This window comes from Ctenocephalides felis, unplaced genomic scaffold, assembly GCF_003426905.1.
Source record: "Ctenocephalides felis isolate EL2017-DRISC unplaced genomic scaffold, ASM342690v1 CF-g0.4_SCAFFOLD_01170, whole genome shotgun sequence".
NCBI lineage: Eukaryota > Metazoa > Arthropoda > Insecta > Siphonaptera > Pulicidae > Ctenocephalides > Ctenocephalides felis.
The window spans coordinates 85,075,435-85,093,687 of NW_020537324.1; the positions used below are offsets into that span (position 1 = coordinate 85,075,435).

At 31.2% G+C, this 18,253-nt stretch overlaps 1 protein-coding gene across 1 annotated transcript in view; it reads right to left on the minus strand.

Moving 5' to 3' along the window:
* Positions 1–2,239: 2,239 nt before the first annotated feature.
* Positions 2,240–18,253, minus strand: part of LOC113365958 (kinesin-like protein Klp10A) — a 70,597-nt gene continuing 54,583 nt past the window's right edge. The window contains exons 4-16 of the mRNA XM_026607502.1: positions 14,589–14,809; positions 13,213–13,273; positions 12,648–12,813; positions 12,455–12,589; positions 12,262–12,393; positions 12,118–12,197; positions 11,822–12,048; positions 11,452–11,756; positions 9,753–9,985; positions 9,631–9,687; positions 9,455–9,555; positions 9,196–9,373; positions 2,240–2,792 (exon numbers count right to left, since the gene is read on the minus strand). Of these exons, the coding sequence (XP_026463287.1) occupies positions 2,632–2,792; positions 9,196–9,373; positions 9,455–9,555; positions 9,631–9,687; positions 9,753–9,985; positions 11,452–11,756; positions 11,822–12,048; positions 12,118–12,197; positions 12,262–12,393; positions 12,455–12,589; positions 12,648–12,813; positions 13,213–13,273; positions 14,589–14,809 (2,057 nt within the window). The 3' untranslated portion in view covers positions 2,240–2,631. The remainder of the gene's footprint in view (positions 2,793–9,195; positions 9,374–9,454; positions 9,556–9,630; positions 9,688–9,752; positions 9,986–11,451; positions 11,757–11,821; positions 12,049–12,117; positions 12,198–12,261; positions 12,394–12,454; positions 12,590–12,647; positions 12,814–13,212; positions 13,274–14,588; positions 14,810–18,253) is intronic.

An 18,253-nucleotide genomic window follows, 5' to 3' on the forward strand; every position in this document is an offset into this window, starting at 1 on the left:
TACCAATATATTTAAACGCCATTCAAATTAATCAGGTTTATCTTTTCTATATTGCATATTTATATTATAGAATTAAACCTCAGGGTAGATTTACGTGCTAGAGTAGTCACGCCACAAACACGAGGTATTCTAAAATTGTCTAGGGTCACGCCCTTATGGTGTGCAAAACATTAAAATTGAGGTAATGGCAGAGCTCGACTTTAAATTGTAAGTATAATGTTTCCTTTCAAATTATATTTTATATAATACTCGTATGTAATTTCTCTTCCTTAGTTATTTGCAATTGCAAAAACATCTTGAACTTGAATTAATCATCGTCATAAGAAGATTGAATGAAACAATGTCGGCTTCGTTAACGTTCGAAAGACGACATCAATGCTAATTATCACACAATGACGTGAATTCCTCACATTCAAGTGCTTCAATACAATAATATACGAAGCATTGTAAATGCTATTTCTTATTATTGAAATTTACAGTTTTGTTCACAAAACAACTCGGCATTAGAAATTCGACAAAAACAGCAAAAGTATAAAATATTTTCAACAAACCAAAAAACTGTATATATATATATATATACATCTATTTACATATATTTTAATCTATTAATATATAATTACCTGATGAGAAAGCAAGTCCCATCAGCTGTGGTACATCCTAGCCAATCCTAGCCTGGTATTTTATCCAAGACGGCAACCCATCGGTTAACCACTTTTCTTTTATTTGCACACTACATACATATTACATATGTAAGTATAATGTTGCAGCTACGCCCAAAAAAGGACATTTTCACTTGAGATTACAATATATATAACCTCAAGTGAAATACTGCTTGATATTGAGCTGATATCGAACACAATCCTTAAATATAAAGGAGTTTTTTGCTTTTCTCTATTTAGGCAGTTTTTTCCATTTTTTAAAAAAAGTTGTTCTTAAATGAAGGTTTTTTATTAGTTTTTAATTTATTAATTTAATTAACTAAGACAGTACATACTATTAGTTCAAATAATACTTTTAATACTAAGAATCCTATTATATAAAGGACTAGTGGTGTATGGCATCGTGCCTTAATGCAAATTGCTGGAACTTCCCGTACCGTAATGAAACATTCGAGAAATTTTAAACGTTTTCAAATATATTATTACAAATACTGTAACTTTCATTATTTTTGCATTATCTTGTTTGTTATATCTGAGCAAATCAAATGTAAATCATAAATCAATCAATTTATCTCCAGAACAATAACAATCGTCATTTCATTTCAAATTCAATTTCAAAAAAAAAAGTTGCCTAATTTACACAAAATTGAAAAAGTGCTCCCGTGTAGTCACAGTCTAAACGCATTTGCAAATAATTCTGTGCGACATTTTCACTTAGACTGTGCTTAGCCCGGGTAATTTTTTGAATTTTTAATCCAAAATTACAAAATATTTTATGGAAAATAAAAAAGATGTAATAATTTTTTATCCTCAAAAGCAATTGTTTTGCCAATACAAGCAGAAAGTTTTTTAGATAATTCAAATTGGACGCTTAGTTCACTCAAAAACTGCAATTTTTTGCACATTTAGCTCTGTAACTCCGTAACGACGGGACCTGTCTTTGCCAAAAACTAATCACCTCTTCTCCCAATCAAATGAATGTTTTTTAGATCATTCAAGTCCGATACTCCGTTCTTTTAAAAACACGATTTGTATTTTCTGCACTCTTTGCTCCGCATCTCCGTAACGGCTGGACCTGCCTTTGCCAAAAACTAATCAGCACATCTCCCTATCAATAAGGATCGAATGTTTTTTAAACCATTCAAATCGGTTGATCCGTGCGCCCGAAAACGTGGACGAAGAAATGCGCACATACAAAACACACACAAACACACATTCACATATACACACATCCATTTTTTCTGAGGTATGCCCCTTTAAAATGTTCAGAAACCTTCAAAACGTCGAGAAATGCAAAAATTTTCATTTTCGATTTTCGGCCCATTACTATAACTACCCTATCGGAAGTTAAGAAAAGAGATCTTGGAAAATTTGCTGAATTTGTGTGAAAAATAAACGTAATTCTGCCCTTTTAATACGTGATGTTTATCACATTATCAATTATTTGAAAAAAATCTCCAAAGACTGCTGTAATTATAATAAAAAAACCGAAATAGCATTAATTAAACGTTATTTATTGAAAGTAAATGTGTTTTCATTAGACCATCCTGAATACAATATTGCAGAGATAGAAAGATATAGAGGCGCCTATAACATATATATAAATATATACATAACAAATACATATATTTATATGAATGTATTCATGAAAACATATAGGCACATATATAAAAAGTTCACAAATTTAATTACAGAGTATGAGCGCAGAAAAAAATAAGTTAAGCAATAACAATAAATAATCAATATTTTCAAATGAGTAATTATAAAAATAATTATAAACATTAACGTATGTAAGTATCGCACTAGTATCTAATAGTAATATATAAACATATGCGCGTTTCCATGCATGTGACACACACGAACAGAATAATAACGCCCCCCGAAATCAATCAAATCAATCAAAAATCAATGTCCATCGCACAGCGAACAAATCTATCTCTATGGGTTATCGGAGGTGGCGCCCCCCGAGTAATTAGGCGCCGCCGCCGCGCCTCTGGTGGACGGCGTTCGCCATCATGGCGGACATCACTTCCTCGGCCCTCAGTTTGGCCCGGAAGTCGGCCAGCAGTGCCCGGCTGTGGCCGATTGAGCCGGCCAATTCGCTCAGGAGGGCCTCGAAGCGCAGCGCGTAAGCTGAAAAGGATAAAGGACCAATGATTAAGGAATAATGGTGGTCGATAGATGTAATACGATTGTTAAATCAATATGGATAAAGTATTTTGACAGTTCATAACCTATAAATGTAGATTTATGTCAAAGAAAATTTGGGCACACATACATTTTATTGTTTTTAGTACCCATATATATTTTTATAGTTTTTACATATATATATATACCTTTTTTTTAATTTCCTACGAAGTTTGAATTGCGCTCTATCTAAAAGTTAATATTGAGATCTAAAACTTTCAGATAATTGTTTTTTATCAATTTGAAACCATTTAAGCCCTTGGGAGCAAGGAATTTCCATATTAAGGACCACCCTAATATATATATATATATATATATATATATATATATCTGAATATGTTTTACCATTTTAAATCCTCTTCGTGTAAATAAACATAATTCTGCCCTTTAGTATATAATACTTTTTATAATATCAATTATTTACAAAAAATCTTTCAATTTTTAATTGTGTACTCTTGTTATAATGTTGTTTTTTTTGTTGTAATTTTTTGAACTTTGCAAAATATTTTGCAGAATTTGTCAATGTGATGAATGATGACACACATACCGTGCCCAAACGTACATAATGAATAGCAATAATTAGTTATTGCTTTTTGCTTCAACTTGTGGCTGCAAATATTTAAAAAAAATATATCTTTAATTAGTAAACACGTTTTTTTTTATGCAGACATTAGTCCAAATTTACAGAAAAAACGCATGAAAGGATTAATTTTTTTTTTGATTATGTTAAATTAAATTTTTGTAACAATTGGTTCGAGTCACAATTTGACTTTTCTTTAGTAGATAAAACAACAAAACACAATACATTTAATTACTGATTTTTTTTAAACTGTTGGGAAATGTACAAAGTATATTATAAATAAATTTATATAAATATAATCTTAATTTCTAAAAACCTACTTATAGTAAACTGAAATTATTTGCTTAAGATAATTTTCGGCATCTCAGCACTTTAAAAGGGAGCGTCCATTAATCACGTGATCGTTTTTTAAGGATTTTTGGACCTCCCCTTGCTCTTAGTGATACAAAGTAATATTCAAAATTTTTTGAAATGTTAATATGAAAATTCACTTTTTGGCATATTTTTCTCAAACACGGTGCTGTCGTATTATTTTTTATTAATGTTATTTTAATTCAGAACTTAATTTGGTATCGATCAAAGGGACATTTTGCCGAATAACATTTTCCCAGTTCCCAGAATTTATCGAAATTTCCCAGAATTTATCGAAAAATAGATAGTAATATATGAAGGTCCGGAGTTAAAAAGGTCCAACACTGATGTGTCAAAAACCTGAAATTTCAATTTGAAAGTAGAGGGAAAAAGATGTATAACCAGATATAACCTTGATTCTTATGACTTTGCTATCAGGAGATAGAAGATAATCTTTGAAAATCCATAATACTTTTTATTAAATTTACTTTAATTCATCGAATGTTACTTGAAACTTTTCAAAAAGCAGGTCAAAGAAGAAATACTTAATTCATTTTCTATCTCTCCTGGCAGAAATTTGAAAATTTTGTATAAGCTCAGTAGTATTATTTACATTTATACACAAAATCCAGAATCCAAAAGAATCTGAAAAACTTGAAATGTAATCGAAAAGACCAAAAAGGACTTGGATTCGATTATACCATGTTTTCTATAGAAAGTGTATAAAACTTCCAGTTGACAAAATATAGATAAACTAATGGGGTTTATTGTTATTATAATACTTCATTGTATATAGCATTCAAACAACACATCCTTATACACTTAAAGTATTAATATTTTTGATTCTCTAGAAATTGTTTAGAAAATACCGTACTTAGCAAAACAACGTTTGCCGGGTCAGCTAGTATTATATAAATATATAAACAAATCCAGTAAATTATTCAACTACAATGAGTTCAGTAGTATTTCTAAAAAAAGACTGTATATTGTATAATAATTCGAACTATCTGCAAGTCTTTTACAACAATTAATTCTTATCATCAATCAATGAATTAATCAAATAGAAATTCGCCAGATACACACACCTGTCATTCTTCGCTTGCGCCGCAGCCTCCTCTTCACGCTGTCGACGCCGTCGACGTCATCGTCGTCGTCATCGTAATCGTCCATGACGTCACTCGCGCCGACGCCGACGCCATCTATCACACACACATTGATTTCGCGGAAACGAACGAACCGAAACGGAAAATAACGAAAACGGTAACACACACACACACACACTCGGAAAATAGTAACAAACATTAATTTAAAAAATTATAGTAATAACTAGAAATGGGTACTAATAACTAAGTGCCTTAAGGAAAGTTGCTGGAATTCGTTTGAAACACTAAAGTTTCCATTTTCTTATTTGTACTAATGTTTTTTCTTTGGAAAATTTGAGCTTATGGTTAAAGCTAATAATTTAAAGTTCTTATATCAAATTATCATTTCTGACCACCATCATCTCCGAACCCAAAAGAGTTGCCTGTGCCATCATATAACGCTCCTCAGAACTTCCTGGTCCAATTACTTGATAAACTAATGGTGTATAGCATCGTGCCTTAAGGCAAATTGCTGGAACTTCCCGTACCGCAATGAAACATTCGAGAAATTTTAAACGTTTCCAAATATATTATCACAAATACTGTAACTTTCATTATTTTTGCGCTCTTGTTATATCTGAGCAAATCAAATGTAAATCATGAATCAATTCATCTCCAGAACATTAACAATCGTCATTTCATTTCGAATTCAATTTAAAAAAAATAGTTGCTTAATTTACACAAAATTAAAAAAGTGCTCCCTTAAAGTCACGGTCTAAACGCATTTGCAAATAATTCTGTGCGACATTTTCACTTATACTGTGCTTAGCTTGGCGGCATTTTCACATTTTTCAATAGTTTTCACAAAATTGGAAAAGTTTTCCAGTTCATAAACAGTCTAAACGCAATTAGGTAAACATATGTAACATAGTGGCGCTTAGACTGTGCTTAGCCTGGGTCATTTGTTCAATTTTTAATCCAAAATTACAAATTTATTTTATGGAAAATAAAAAAGAGATGTAATAATTTTTTATCCTCAAAAGCAATTGTTTTGTCAATACAAACAGAAAGTTTTTTAGATCATTCAAATCCGATACTCCGTTCTCTCAAAAACTCGGTTTGTATTTTTTGCACTCTTTGCTCCGTATCTCCGTAACGGCCGGACCTGCCTTTGCCAAAAATTAATCAGCACATCTCCCTATCAATAGGAATCGAATGTTTTTTAAACCATTCAAATCTATTGATCCGTGCGCCCGTAAACATGGACGAAAAAATGCGGACTTACAAAACACACACATCCATTTTTTCTGAGGTAAGCCAAAATGTTCAGAAACCTTCAAAACGTCGAGAAATGCAAACATTTTCATTTTCGATTTTCGGCCCATTACTATAACTACCCTACGGGAAGTTAATAATCATATTCAACCAAAGCCTCAGAATATCAATCTGATGAATTAACTCTCAAAAATTTCCTGCGACAATAATCTGATCAATTGCTTCTTCAGAAATCTTCTGGGTCAAAAATCTGATCAATTACCTCTTCAGAATTTCCAGGGCTAATAATCTGAAAATTTCCTGGACTAATAATGTGATCAATTAAAACTCTTCACAATTTTCTGGGCCAATAATTTCATCAATTAACTCTTCAGAATTTCCTAGGCCAATAATTTGATTAATAAAATCATCTAAATTTCCTGGGACAATGATCTATATTACCTCTTCAGAATTTCCTAAACCAATTATCTAATCAATTGACTCTTCAGGAATTTCCTGGGCCAATAATCCGATTAAAAAATTTACTGAGCCAATAACTCTTCAGAATTTCGTGGACCACTAATATGATGAATGAACTCTTCCATCTGATAACTTCCTGAACCTATTCTCCAATATAATTTATCTCTTCTAATAATCTAATTATAAATTAACTCTTCAGAATATCCTGGTCCAATAACCTGATCAATTTTCTCTTCTCAATTTATTTCCTCATTTTTATTAGACAATTTTTACAAAAGTCCAATTAGACAATAAGTAAATCTTTAGGAATAAAAATGAAGTCCAAAGTCTTGGAGATTAATGTGGAATACACTTTCTCTTTCCTAATGGAGTTTCCTGGTAAGAGAGTTTGGGTAATCATCGAAGTGATTTTCTGAATGGGTTACTGTAATCTCATATAAATTACCATTCCATATTCATGGACTACATATGTAACATTTCATTCACGAATAAATAACAGTGCAAATGTATTTGGTTTCTTCGATTTACTATGATAAACACAAAACATTGAAACTAATAACAAAGAACTCATTCCTGGAGAAGTGCTTCCTTTATCTTACAATTTGCATTCCATTGGTTAAAATAACTAAGATTTCTTTTATTCAGTGACATCAAGTTGATTTGATACAATCCTACAAATTTTTATTGGAATTTTTAAAAATCCTGAAAATAACAATTTTAACAAAAACAAAATGTTTATGATTCGAATTTTAATTTCTAATTTTACACGATTTATTTTATTTTTATAAGTTATTATTATAACATCACAGAAAAAATCACTAACGATGATTAAACACAATAGACTAGACTAATTTTTTTTACTCAGTAACTATCACATATGTAAGAGGTACTTTTAGAATATTATGAATCTTTATCACAGAATTTTTTCTTCATTATTGTGCAGAAGACTGAAGGACAGTATTTTTCAATTGAGCATGCCAAAAATATATAAAAATCACAACCACATACAAGACTGGGAATGCAAATATCAAAATTATAGTCTCCAAGACACGATGCTGCCCAAAACTTTTCTTTTCCTCTTGAGTAAATACTGGATCTTCTAATACTGTCTTCAGTTCTTTTTCAGGTACATTATTTACTTCGATATCACCTAATTTATCCAAACACCATTGTGGTGCTGGTTGTGAACCACATAACGACTTCAATGCCTCATCGACTGTGCAGACATTCTTCTTGGTCTTTACGGGTTTTCGAATGACAGATATTGCTACTTTTTGGCACCTGACATTACAATATTCGACTTGAGTGCCATTAGTTTTCTTCATGCAGTAGTTCTTGTCGGTGCTGCGCAGGTTCACTTTGTAATAATCATTACTTTTATTGGATTTTATTGGAGTTTTATGATCATCGACAATAAAGTGTCGTTTCTGGACGTACTTTCTGGTGAAAAATGTCTTTTCTTCTTGTTCTTCTTTATCAATACTTTGCTTTTCAGTCTTAGCAACATTCTTAGTATCTTTTAATGTGGTTTTGCGTACAATACAACTTTTGGTGGATTCTTGCACGCTTTTTTTCTCAACCTCATACCTTGAACGTGGAGTATTTTTGGTACCCTTGATAGTATTGATAGATTTAATAGTATTGTTGACATTGGTTTTGGTTGCTCGTGGAATGTTTTTCCTTTCGACAAAGGTTGCCTTTGAATCTTTCCTTCTAGCGCTCAGCAACTTTTCAGGAACATTTCGTTTGATATACAATTTCTTAGGTTTAGCCCAATTCCTTCTCATGGACGCACTTGAAATTCGGCGCTCCGGTTTTCTGATACCTGGTTATCACATATTCGTGGAACACTTTCCTTTAATTTATTCTTATAATTTATTTCAGTAGATCCAAGAGAATAATATATATTTTAACCCCTTACAGACATTGCAAAATTACAAAATTTTAGGCACCGATTGTGGATAAAATATAATTAATTATGTCGCCATCTAAAGGTGTGCTTTTACAAATAACCAAAATCTGGGGGGCTTTTGACCCGCCATTTTGAGCTTTTAATTTTATTCTTTATTATTATGTAAAATATAGTTGTTGATAATACAGTAGAACTCCAATTATCCGAATTAATGGGGACCGGGACCCATTCGGATAATCAAATATTCGGATAATCGGAGTTTTTTTTAAAAATTGCCATTGGAGAGAAAAAAAGTTACGTTTTGATATTGCACTATTTTTTTATTGAATTAAATGAAAGAAACACGATATTTACACATGTTTTAAATATAAATAAAATGTACATAAACGAGTTAAAAAAAAAAAAATGTACAAGTTTAGAAATAAAAATCATTGTTTTGTAAACATCTCCGTCAAATCAAAACAAACAATGTGCCTACATTGGCTTTGCTGGTGGAAGAATAGTAGCGCACTTAGACTTTTTTTGACAATTTTTTTTCTAAAAGTGATTCGGATAATTGGCGATTCGGATAGTCGGAGTTCGGATAATTGGAGTTCTACTGTATATGGCTAAGACAACATCGACGTTTCAATTGAATTTATTATACAGATTGTTTATATCTATTATACTAATGTTTTTGAAGTCACTTACCATCTTGGTCGTAGTCCACGTCCCTGTTGGCAACAGCATACAGATCAGCACTGAGTGCATGGAACTCGAGCAGACGTTCATTCAGAGCACGATGGTCATCGAGCAATTCCTCTTCGGCCCTCTGCACTCCAGCAACTGCCTCGTGGAAAGACAGCATATCGGCTGACATATCACCTTCCTGGTAAATAATTTATGATACTTCAATATATATGCACCGAGTCAATAATTTAGATCATATTTATGCTTAAATTCAACTCACATTTAATGAACGCAATTGAGCCAAATCGCTTGATCCACCTTGATTCATCATCAACGCATAGTCTTCATCTCGAAGCTGGTCGTCTTCCATAGCATCATTACCTGCACAATAAAAAAAAAATCAAATACTGAAAATATATGCATTTATAATTTAACATTATAATTAAAAGTTCTTACCTTCATCGCCGTTAGCTTCTTCATCTTCACCATCAATTGCCATGCGTGATCCTTTACCTAAATTATTATAAAAAAATTATAGCAACACAAACATTGTTACCATAGATAATTCATCTTATTACCTTTATTATTAGTGGGTGAGTTTCTAGACATGCCAGTTGGATCCGAAGCAGCAAGTTCCTTCACTCGATCAGCATACCTCAAAGTATTCAGTGAGTGCTCGCAGGAACTCATTCCCGGAGAGATCATAGCAATCATGCAAGTCCTTGATTTGTCTCCGATGAAGGAGTCTCTCAGCACTTGTGTGAGCTTACTCGCCCGGAAAGGCAGATGAGCCCCCCGTTTGCCCAAGGCTCTGAATGGACAATAGCATCATCAATTAGATAATAAATGGATAATATTGTTTTAATTCCACTTTTTATTTATTAATTTTATTTTTATTATTATTAACTTCCCGTAGGGTAGTAATAGTAATGGGCTAAAAATCGAATATGAAAATTTTTGCATTTCTCGGCATCTTGAAGGTTTCTGAACATTTTACTGGCATACCTCAGAAAAAAATGATGTGTGTGTGTGTGTGTTTTGTATGTCAGCATTTTTTGGTCCACGTTTTCGGTGGGCAAAAAATGTGAAAATGCCGCCAAGCCAAGCACAGTATAAGTGAAAATGTCGCACAGAATTATTTGCAAATGCGTTTAGACTGTGACTATTGGTAACTACTTTTTTTTTGAAATTGAATTCGAAATGAAATGACGATTGTTAATGCTCTGGAGATAATTTGATTCATTAAATGATTTACATTTGATTTGCTCAGATATAACAAGATAGCAAAAAAATAATGAAAGTTACGGTATTTGTAATAATATATTTGAAAACGTTTAAAATTTCTCGAATATTTCATTACGGTACGGGAAGTTCCAGCAATTTGCCTTATGGCACGATGTCATACACCACTAGGTTGCTTTTATTTTATATCAAATCATCATACTACGAATATCATTTTAATGTAAATTCTATCCTTTGTACTCTTATTTATTTAAATTTATGTTTTTTATTGTTTATTATTATTACTAGATGTTAAATTATTTAACAGTTGTAATAAATATTGTAATTAAAAAAAAAACTAGTGGGGCGCATGGCATCGTGCCTTAAGGCAAATTGCTGGAACTTCCCGTACCAAAATTATTTTTTTTAAAAAGATGAACGTTTTTGAAACAAATTTACTCTGAAAAAATTAGATTTTTGAGAAACTATAAATTTTTGACAAAAACTTACTTTTTTTTAAAAGACTTTTTGAAGAAAAATTTATTTTGAAATATTTTGGAAATTCTGAACTTTTGTCGCCGTCTAACGGATAAACATTGGTACGATTTTTTTACCACCAAATGGGTTTTTTTTTACTTTTTTTTACTGGATCTCCAAAACCGCTAGACCTGCCTTCATAAAAATTTGACCAGTTCTTCATCTTGTTAATACAAGTAAAATGTTTTTCGAATTATTCAAATAGGACGCTCCGTTCTCTTAAAAACTGAGTTACCGTTTTTGGCACTTTTTGCCCCATATCTTCGGAACGGCTAGACCTGCCTTCGCCAAAAACTAATCAGCACGTCTCCTTATCAATACGAATCTAATGTTTTTTGAATTATTCAAATCGCTTCATCCATGTTCCCGAAATCGTCGACGAAAATTTGTATCCGCACACACACACATACACGCACACACAAACACATACGTTTTTATAAGTTATGCCAAAATATTCAGAAACCCTACGGGAAGTTAAAAAATAAATAGGAACAATAGGTTATCTATAATTTTACTCACCGGATGCACTCTTTGAGTGCCAACAAAGACTTGTTAATCTCTGCACCTTCCATTCTAGTTTGTCGGTTTGCAGAAGAAGTGTCAGCACCTCGTTCGTTACCAGCCAAATCAATCAATGAAAATTTGCCGTGGATTCGATTCAAACCAGGCGACCTCACAATGATCTGGAATACTGCATGCGACCTGGATGAGTTTGTGTTTGCTGAGGTCTGTCCTGATGTCCTGGCATTGTTTCCGTGCTGAATCAACTTCAATACTTCATCGCAATCTTCAACAATCTTTTCGGTCAAACCAACAATTTGAACCTAGATAAAAAAACATGAGTTTGATTGTAGCAACAACCATTTATCAGTGAGTCTATTACTATTACCTGTTGTTTTCCATCTTCCAGCACTCGTAACTTTGCCTTGTCGTTGAGCAAATCAAAAACTTTACCACTGTATATCTCAAAGAACGAGGCACTGACAATTAAACCAAGGGGTCTATATTTGGGCGATCTGAGAGTCTTAAAGACATCCTTAGCTGCCATCGCATAGATACCTTTTTTGCAGTCCTGGGTACGACCATTGAAATCACCACCCATCGTGTGAGTCTTTCCTGTAATAGAAAGAATAAAAAAATTATTTTACTTAGAATTTGTGATAAATGTTATTTTACAACATTTACCTGATCCGGTTTGTCCATAAGCAAAACATGTGGCCATACCACCTTCGAATATTGTTTTAACTAAAGGCTTTGCGGTGTATCTACAAAATAATATTTTGTTTATTATTGATATCGTTAGATTTTGAATATCAATTTCTTTCTTACTTGTATACAATTTCATTGCTGCAAGATTCGTCGAATGCATAATCGAATCGAAAGTGTTGATTTTCAAGAAATTTCGTCAAGTCGACTTTGCTTTTGGGTTCATGCACAATCATCTGATCTTTACTAGGCACACTAAATAAAAAAAACATTGTTATTCCATTGACAATATATCAAAAGTATTAATTTCAATCACCTTATCACATCTATTTCCTTCTTATTCGTCTCCTTTCTATTGAGGGGCCTCTTTCGAACACAAACTGTGATCTGGTGGTCTTCGACTGGATCAGAATCCCTCAAGGGCCTGAACGCTATCGTGTTTTGGTAATGTCTAAAGAGAAAAATAAATAGTAATATTGATTAATCGAGTATAATATATATTTGCTTACTTTATCATCGCACTGAATTCCCAGTTGGGATTTCCTGGATCCATGTTCATGAGCGCCTCCTTTTCTTCTTTAAGTTCGGCTTGCCTTTGGCGCCTCTTTTCACGGTTTTCCTTCAACTTTTCCACTTCTTTTACCACATTTGATCTTCTTGAGGCATTACTAGATCCTGGGGAAAAAAATTATATAAGATATTTAAAAATAATGAAAATTTAAGATGAAAATCCGACGAACGTTGCCAAAACGGTTACTCGCAGATACAAGAGTCTTTCGGTCGAAACCTGGTCCAAAATAAATTGATATAGATTTGAAAATTGGTGCTTAAATCATGAGAAAAAAAAATTGAAAAGGCATCATTATTGGCCAGATGTAATAATTTAAAAAGACAATAATATTTTATTACTTTTTTACTAGATAAAATTAAATAAAAATCTTGCATAAATAGAGCAAATCCCGTTAAGACGACCTAAAGTGGTGTAATATGCGAGAGATTGTATTAAACATGATCGTCGTAACTTCAGTATTGTAATATAAATATTTATTAAATAGTCAAATAATATTAAATTACCTCCAATGTTGTTGGCGATTTGTTGTGGCACGTTTGAAGAAGTTTGACTTCGAGCAGGCAACTGAAAATAAAATTTATTTAATCAGTTTTGGTTATTTTTGTATTGAATTAAATAAAATACTGAATTTACAGCATAAGGAGTTTGCAATAATAATGAACTACAATTTATATTGGAATAAAGTTTAAACCAATGCCATATTTAAATAAAAATTAGCAAATTGTAAGGGTCAACTATTTAGAGAAAAATATGTATGAGAAAATTATATGAGAATGTGTGAAATTACTAAATAAACTAAATTAATGTAGTACAGTTGATTGCACTTTTAAAATTCTATGTAATTGAACATATTAAATAAAATATAAAATTAAAAAAAAAACAATATGATTAAAAATATTATTTTACCAAGTCGATTATCAAATTTAATAAAATACTAAATTTACAGCGTAAGTTTGCAATAATAATGAGCTACCATTAATATTAAAATTTAGTTTATGCCATATTTAAAAAAAAGCAAATTGTAATGGTAAACTTTAGATAAATATTTAGAGAAAAATATGTATGAAAAAATTATATATTATAAATATAAAAATAATATAAATATAATTATAAATATATATGAGAATATGTAAAATTACACAAAAAATTGCAAAGCTCAAATTAATGAAGTACAGTTGATTGCACTTTTAAAAGTGTATATAATTGAACATATTAAATGAAACACAAAATTAAAAAAACAATATAATTAAAAGCATTATTTTACCAAGTCGATTATCAAAAACTCAAATCATTAAAATTAAAAAATTATATACAGTGCCAACCAGGCTCAGAGGAGCGACTCGTTGCTTCGTCATACGAGCAAAATTCGAGATACGAGCTTTAGGCGAGTAAAAGTTTCCTAGAAAAATGTTAATGCCAAAGTGACGATATAAAAAATTTGTCATTTGTAGCAGTGATTTTTCTACCGTAGAAATATTTTGTGATAGTTAATTATTTTAGAGTTTGTCATTTTAATTATTAATTATATATTAATATTAATTGATTTATCCACGTGAATATATTGAGGTATATTTTAACAAGTTAATAAAGGATATGGCTCCTTAAAGGGCCTTGTAATAATTATTTTATAAGCAGATTTCTGAATCTAACTCATTTCCATATTATCAATTAATTAATGTATAGTGAATTTATATTTAATATTCAATAAACTTAACGAAAACACCACACTGCATGTACGAATTAATGGCATTTCTATGCATTTACATAAGAAAAATAGCTTCGAGATACGAGCAAGTCAATATAAAAGCGTTACTCCTATGTAGAGATACCACTGTAAGGTGAAACAAAAATATCAGTATCTATTAATTTCGATCATCACCTGTCTATTATGATGTGGAGGCGGCATGTTCTCGCTGAGCTGCTCCAGCTCGGCCTGCTTCGAATTCTGCACGTTGTTCGCATGGTGATTGTTGTGCGAAAGGGGGCCACCGCCTGCGCCTCCTGCTCCAGTCTTGCTGCCCGCCCCCAAGCCGTTGCTCGAGGGCGGCGGCATAATGTTCGTCGGCCGAGCCCGGTGGGTCTCGCGCTTTATTGCATTACCTGGAAAAAGATAATTGAAATATAAATAATTATTAAAATAATTTAATAATATTAGAAATTTATATTTTTATTCCAGCCGAGGTACCTATAAATACACATTTGTTACATATTTTAAATTTTACTTGTGTTTTATAAAGTACCTAACCCTATATTTTTATTTATTTAACTGAAATAAACTCCCAGAAGAAAAATTAAGAAGAGGTACATTTGTGTGTGTGTTTGTTTATATGATTCTATTTTTTGCTGTGGCGTTACCCTTTAACATCCTTCAGTAACAGTTTGTCGTCAAAATCACGTCAAAATAAGTTATTATAATAATAATTAAGTTAATTTTTAATTCAAGTTCTCATAATATATTCTTAAGCTAAAAAGTTAATTTGTGATATATTAAAATAATAATTTTTAATATAATTATAACCATTATCTAAGGTGAGACAGGAGTCGCAGGAACGTCCAATATTTTGTTCTGTTTTTGAAAAAGTGAATAACGTAGGCAACAGCACACATGTACACAACACATCCCTTTCAGGGTTTTATTAAACTTTAATAAATATTAATTAACACAATATCAAGCACATGCATTCAATTAATGGATATAAATAAGAAAATAATATCAAATAGTCCCTGAATCTATTTCAATTCCGATGTTAGTCATTTGGGGCGCAAAATGTGACTAAAAGTAACGACCACACATTGTATGTATGAAGAAGTCAATATCCATGTGCATCGGACGGGGATGTAATCAAGGAATAAATTATTAACTTCCCGTAGGGTAAGTTATAGTAATCGCAAAAAAATCGAAAATGAAAATTTTTATATATCTTTACGTTTCAGAGGTTTATGAACATTTTGGCATACCTTAGAAAAAATGGATGTATGTGTGTGTGTGTGTGTGTGTGTGTGTGTGTATGTACGTGTGTGTATGTATGTGCGGATACAAATTTTCGTCGACGATTTCGGGAACACGGATCAACCGATTTGAATAATTCAAAAAACATTCGATTCGTATTGATAAGGAGACGTGCTGATTAGTTTTTGGCGAAGGCAGGTCTAGCCGTTCCAAAGATACGGGGCAAAAAGTGCCGAAAACGGTAACTCAGTTTTAAAGAGAAACGGAGCGTCCGATTTGAATAATTCAAAAAACATTTCACTTGTATTGACAAGATGAAGAATCGATGAAATTTTCATGAAGGTAGGTATAGCCGTTTCGGAGATATGGAGGAAAAAGTAAAAAAATGAGCCATTTGGCGGTCAAAAATGATCATTAGACATATGCACATCAAATTATCAGATATTTTATAGAGATTTTAAAAAAAGTATACATTTTTTTACATTTCTATGGGTTCCGTACCAATGCTTATGCGTTAGACGGCGGCGCGGCACTTGCGCGCTTCGATATTTCGTCTCTATGCATTAAAGCAGTACGATTGCTTTGAAAAAAAGTTCAGAATTTCCAAAATATGTCAAAATGAAGAAAACATTTTTTTTCAAAAAATTTTTTTTCGTTTCAAAAAAAAAAATTTTTCTCAAAAAAAAAATTTTTTTGTTCAAAAAAGTATAATTTTTTATCATATTTATAGTTTCTCAAAATCTATTTTTTTCCGAAGTAAATTTTTTCAAAAATGTTAATCGTTTTTTAAAAAAAAAAAATTTTTGGTACGGGAAGTTCCAGCAATTTGCCTTAAGGCACGATGCCCTAATTGCCTTAAGACAGAATTCCACTTACAGCTAGTTTTTAGGAAAAAATAACATAATAAGGTTAAGGACCATATTCAAAAAACCTGATTCTTCACAACATAGATAATAGAAATTTTGAGATTTAAAAAAGTAAAGCAGGGGATAAAATTATAATTATAATCGTCAGGTTCATCTCAAGACTATAATAGGGCTTGAAGTAATTTTAGGGCAATAGTGTAAATTTTCTTGGTGGTATCTAATACTGTATCCGTATAAATATGAATATAATAAATAAATATCTTATTAATTTTTTTAATCGTTTTATGAGTTTTTATGAGTTATATGGCTAAATTACACATAATAATAATAAAAAAAAATAATGATCACAGAAAGAAATAAAAAAGAAAGAATAATAATAAATAAATAAAAATGAATTACAAATAAAGAAAAATAAATAAATGAAAATCAAAAAAGAAAAAAAAAACATGTTGTAATTGCTCCAATAAGCAATTGACCATGGAAAACAATTATAAAATGAAAATGAATAAATAAAATCTGCGAAAAATAGTGCAAGTTTACAAAGTCTATTTTAATAAAAATTTGTAAATTGATGGTATACGTTCTCAAAATATAAGATATTAATTTTAATTAAATTTCCTACAGTAAATAATTCAAATCTGTCATATGTTGTAAATATTTGTTTAAATTTCTGTAAGTTTCATAACAATTATATTATTATTAGGCTTAAGATCTTTTTCATTTTATATTGAAATAGATTTTTGTTTACTGTGAAAAATCTACAATATAAATATATGTAGGTAGTACTGTAAATTATAATTGTAAATAATTGTAATTGTTAAAAATTGTAATAAATTATTTAGTATAAACATCTTGCTGAATCAAAATGCCCATTTTATAATAAATTTGTTGATTTTATAAAATTTTAATATTTAGTATAATAAAGTGATTAATAGTCATTAATTAATGGTAATAAACGCTAATAGAAATAATAAACAAGGGAGGAAAAAAAACATTGATTTTGTGGTGCTCTCATACCATGGACATGCCTTCGGGCAGGCTACTATTTTTTATAATTATTACTTAGTACAATGATTCCTATGTTATATTTTATACAATTGACTCGAGGAATCAAATTGGAGCTCCAAACATATAGAAGTCTAAATTTTTTTTTCTTTTTTTTGATCCAATTCCACCCTGTTCATCCCTTATTACACCTGAAAGTGCGAGGGCAGGCAAAAGGCACAAAATAAACCATTAATCGGTTATCGACAGCCAAAGTCGAAACAATTCCAGGAACTTATTTCAACATGAAACATTATATACATTACGTTTTCGATATTAGATTAGACCGACAAAAATGTGTAATCGAAAAATAAACTTGTAGGTAAATTATACGTGTTGCGTCGAGGGTGGAAAGGGAAATTCCTCCTGGAGAAAGTGGCAAAAGGTCGTTGACTTGGGGGTAATTATCAAAATATGGGACAAAAAGTTAAATATTGATAGACATATATAAGGGTGGTCCTTAATATGGATGTTTTCGAATTTCTTTGCTCCCAGGAGCTCAAATGGTTCCAAATTGATAAATAAAAACCTCTGAAAGTTTTAGCTCTTAATATTACCTTTAAGATAGTCCGCACTCAACTAAAGTTTCTGGTTCTTATTCCTAGTAAATACTTATTTTCTCATTTTTTTTTAGTATTTTTGTTTATTTATGATGAAAATATTTTATCGATTAAATTTGTGCCC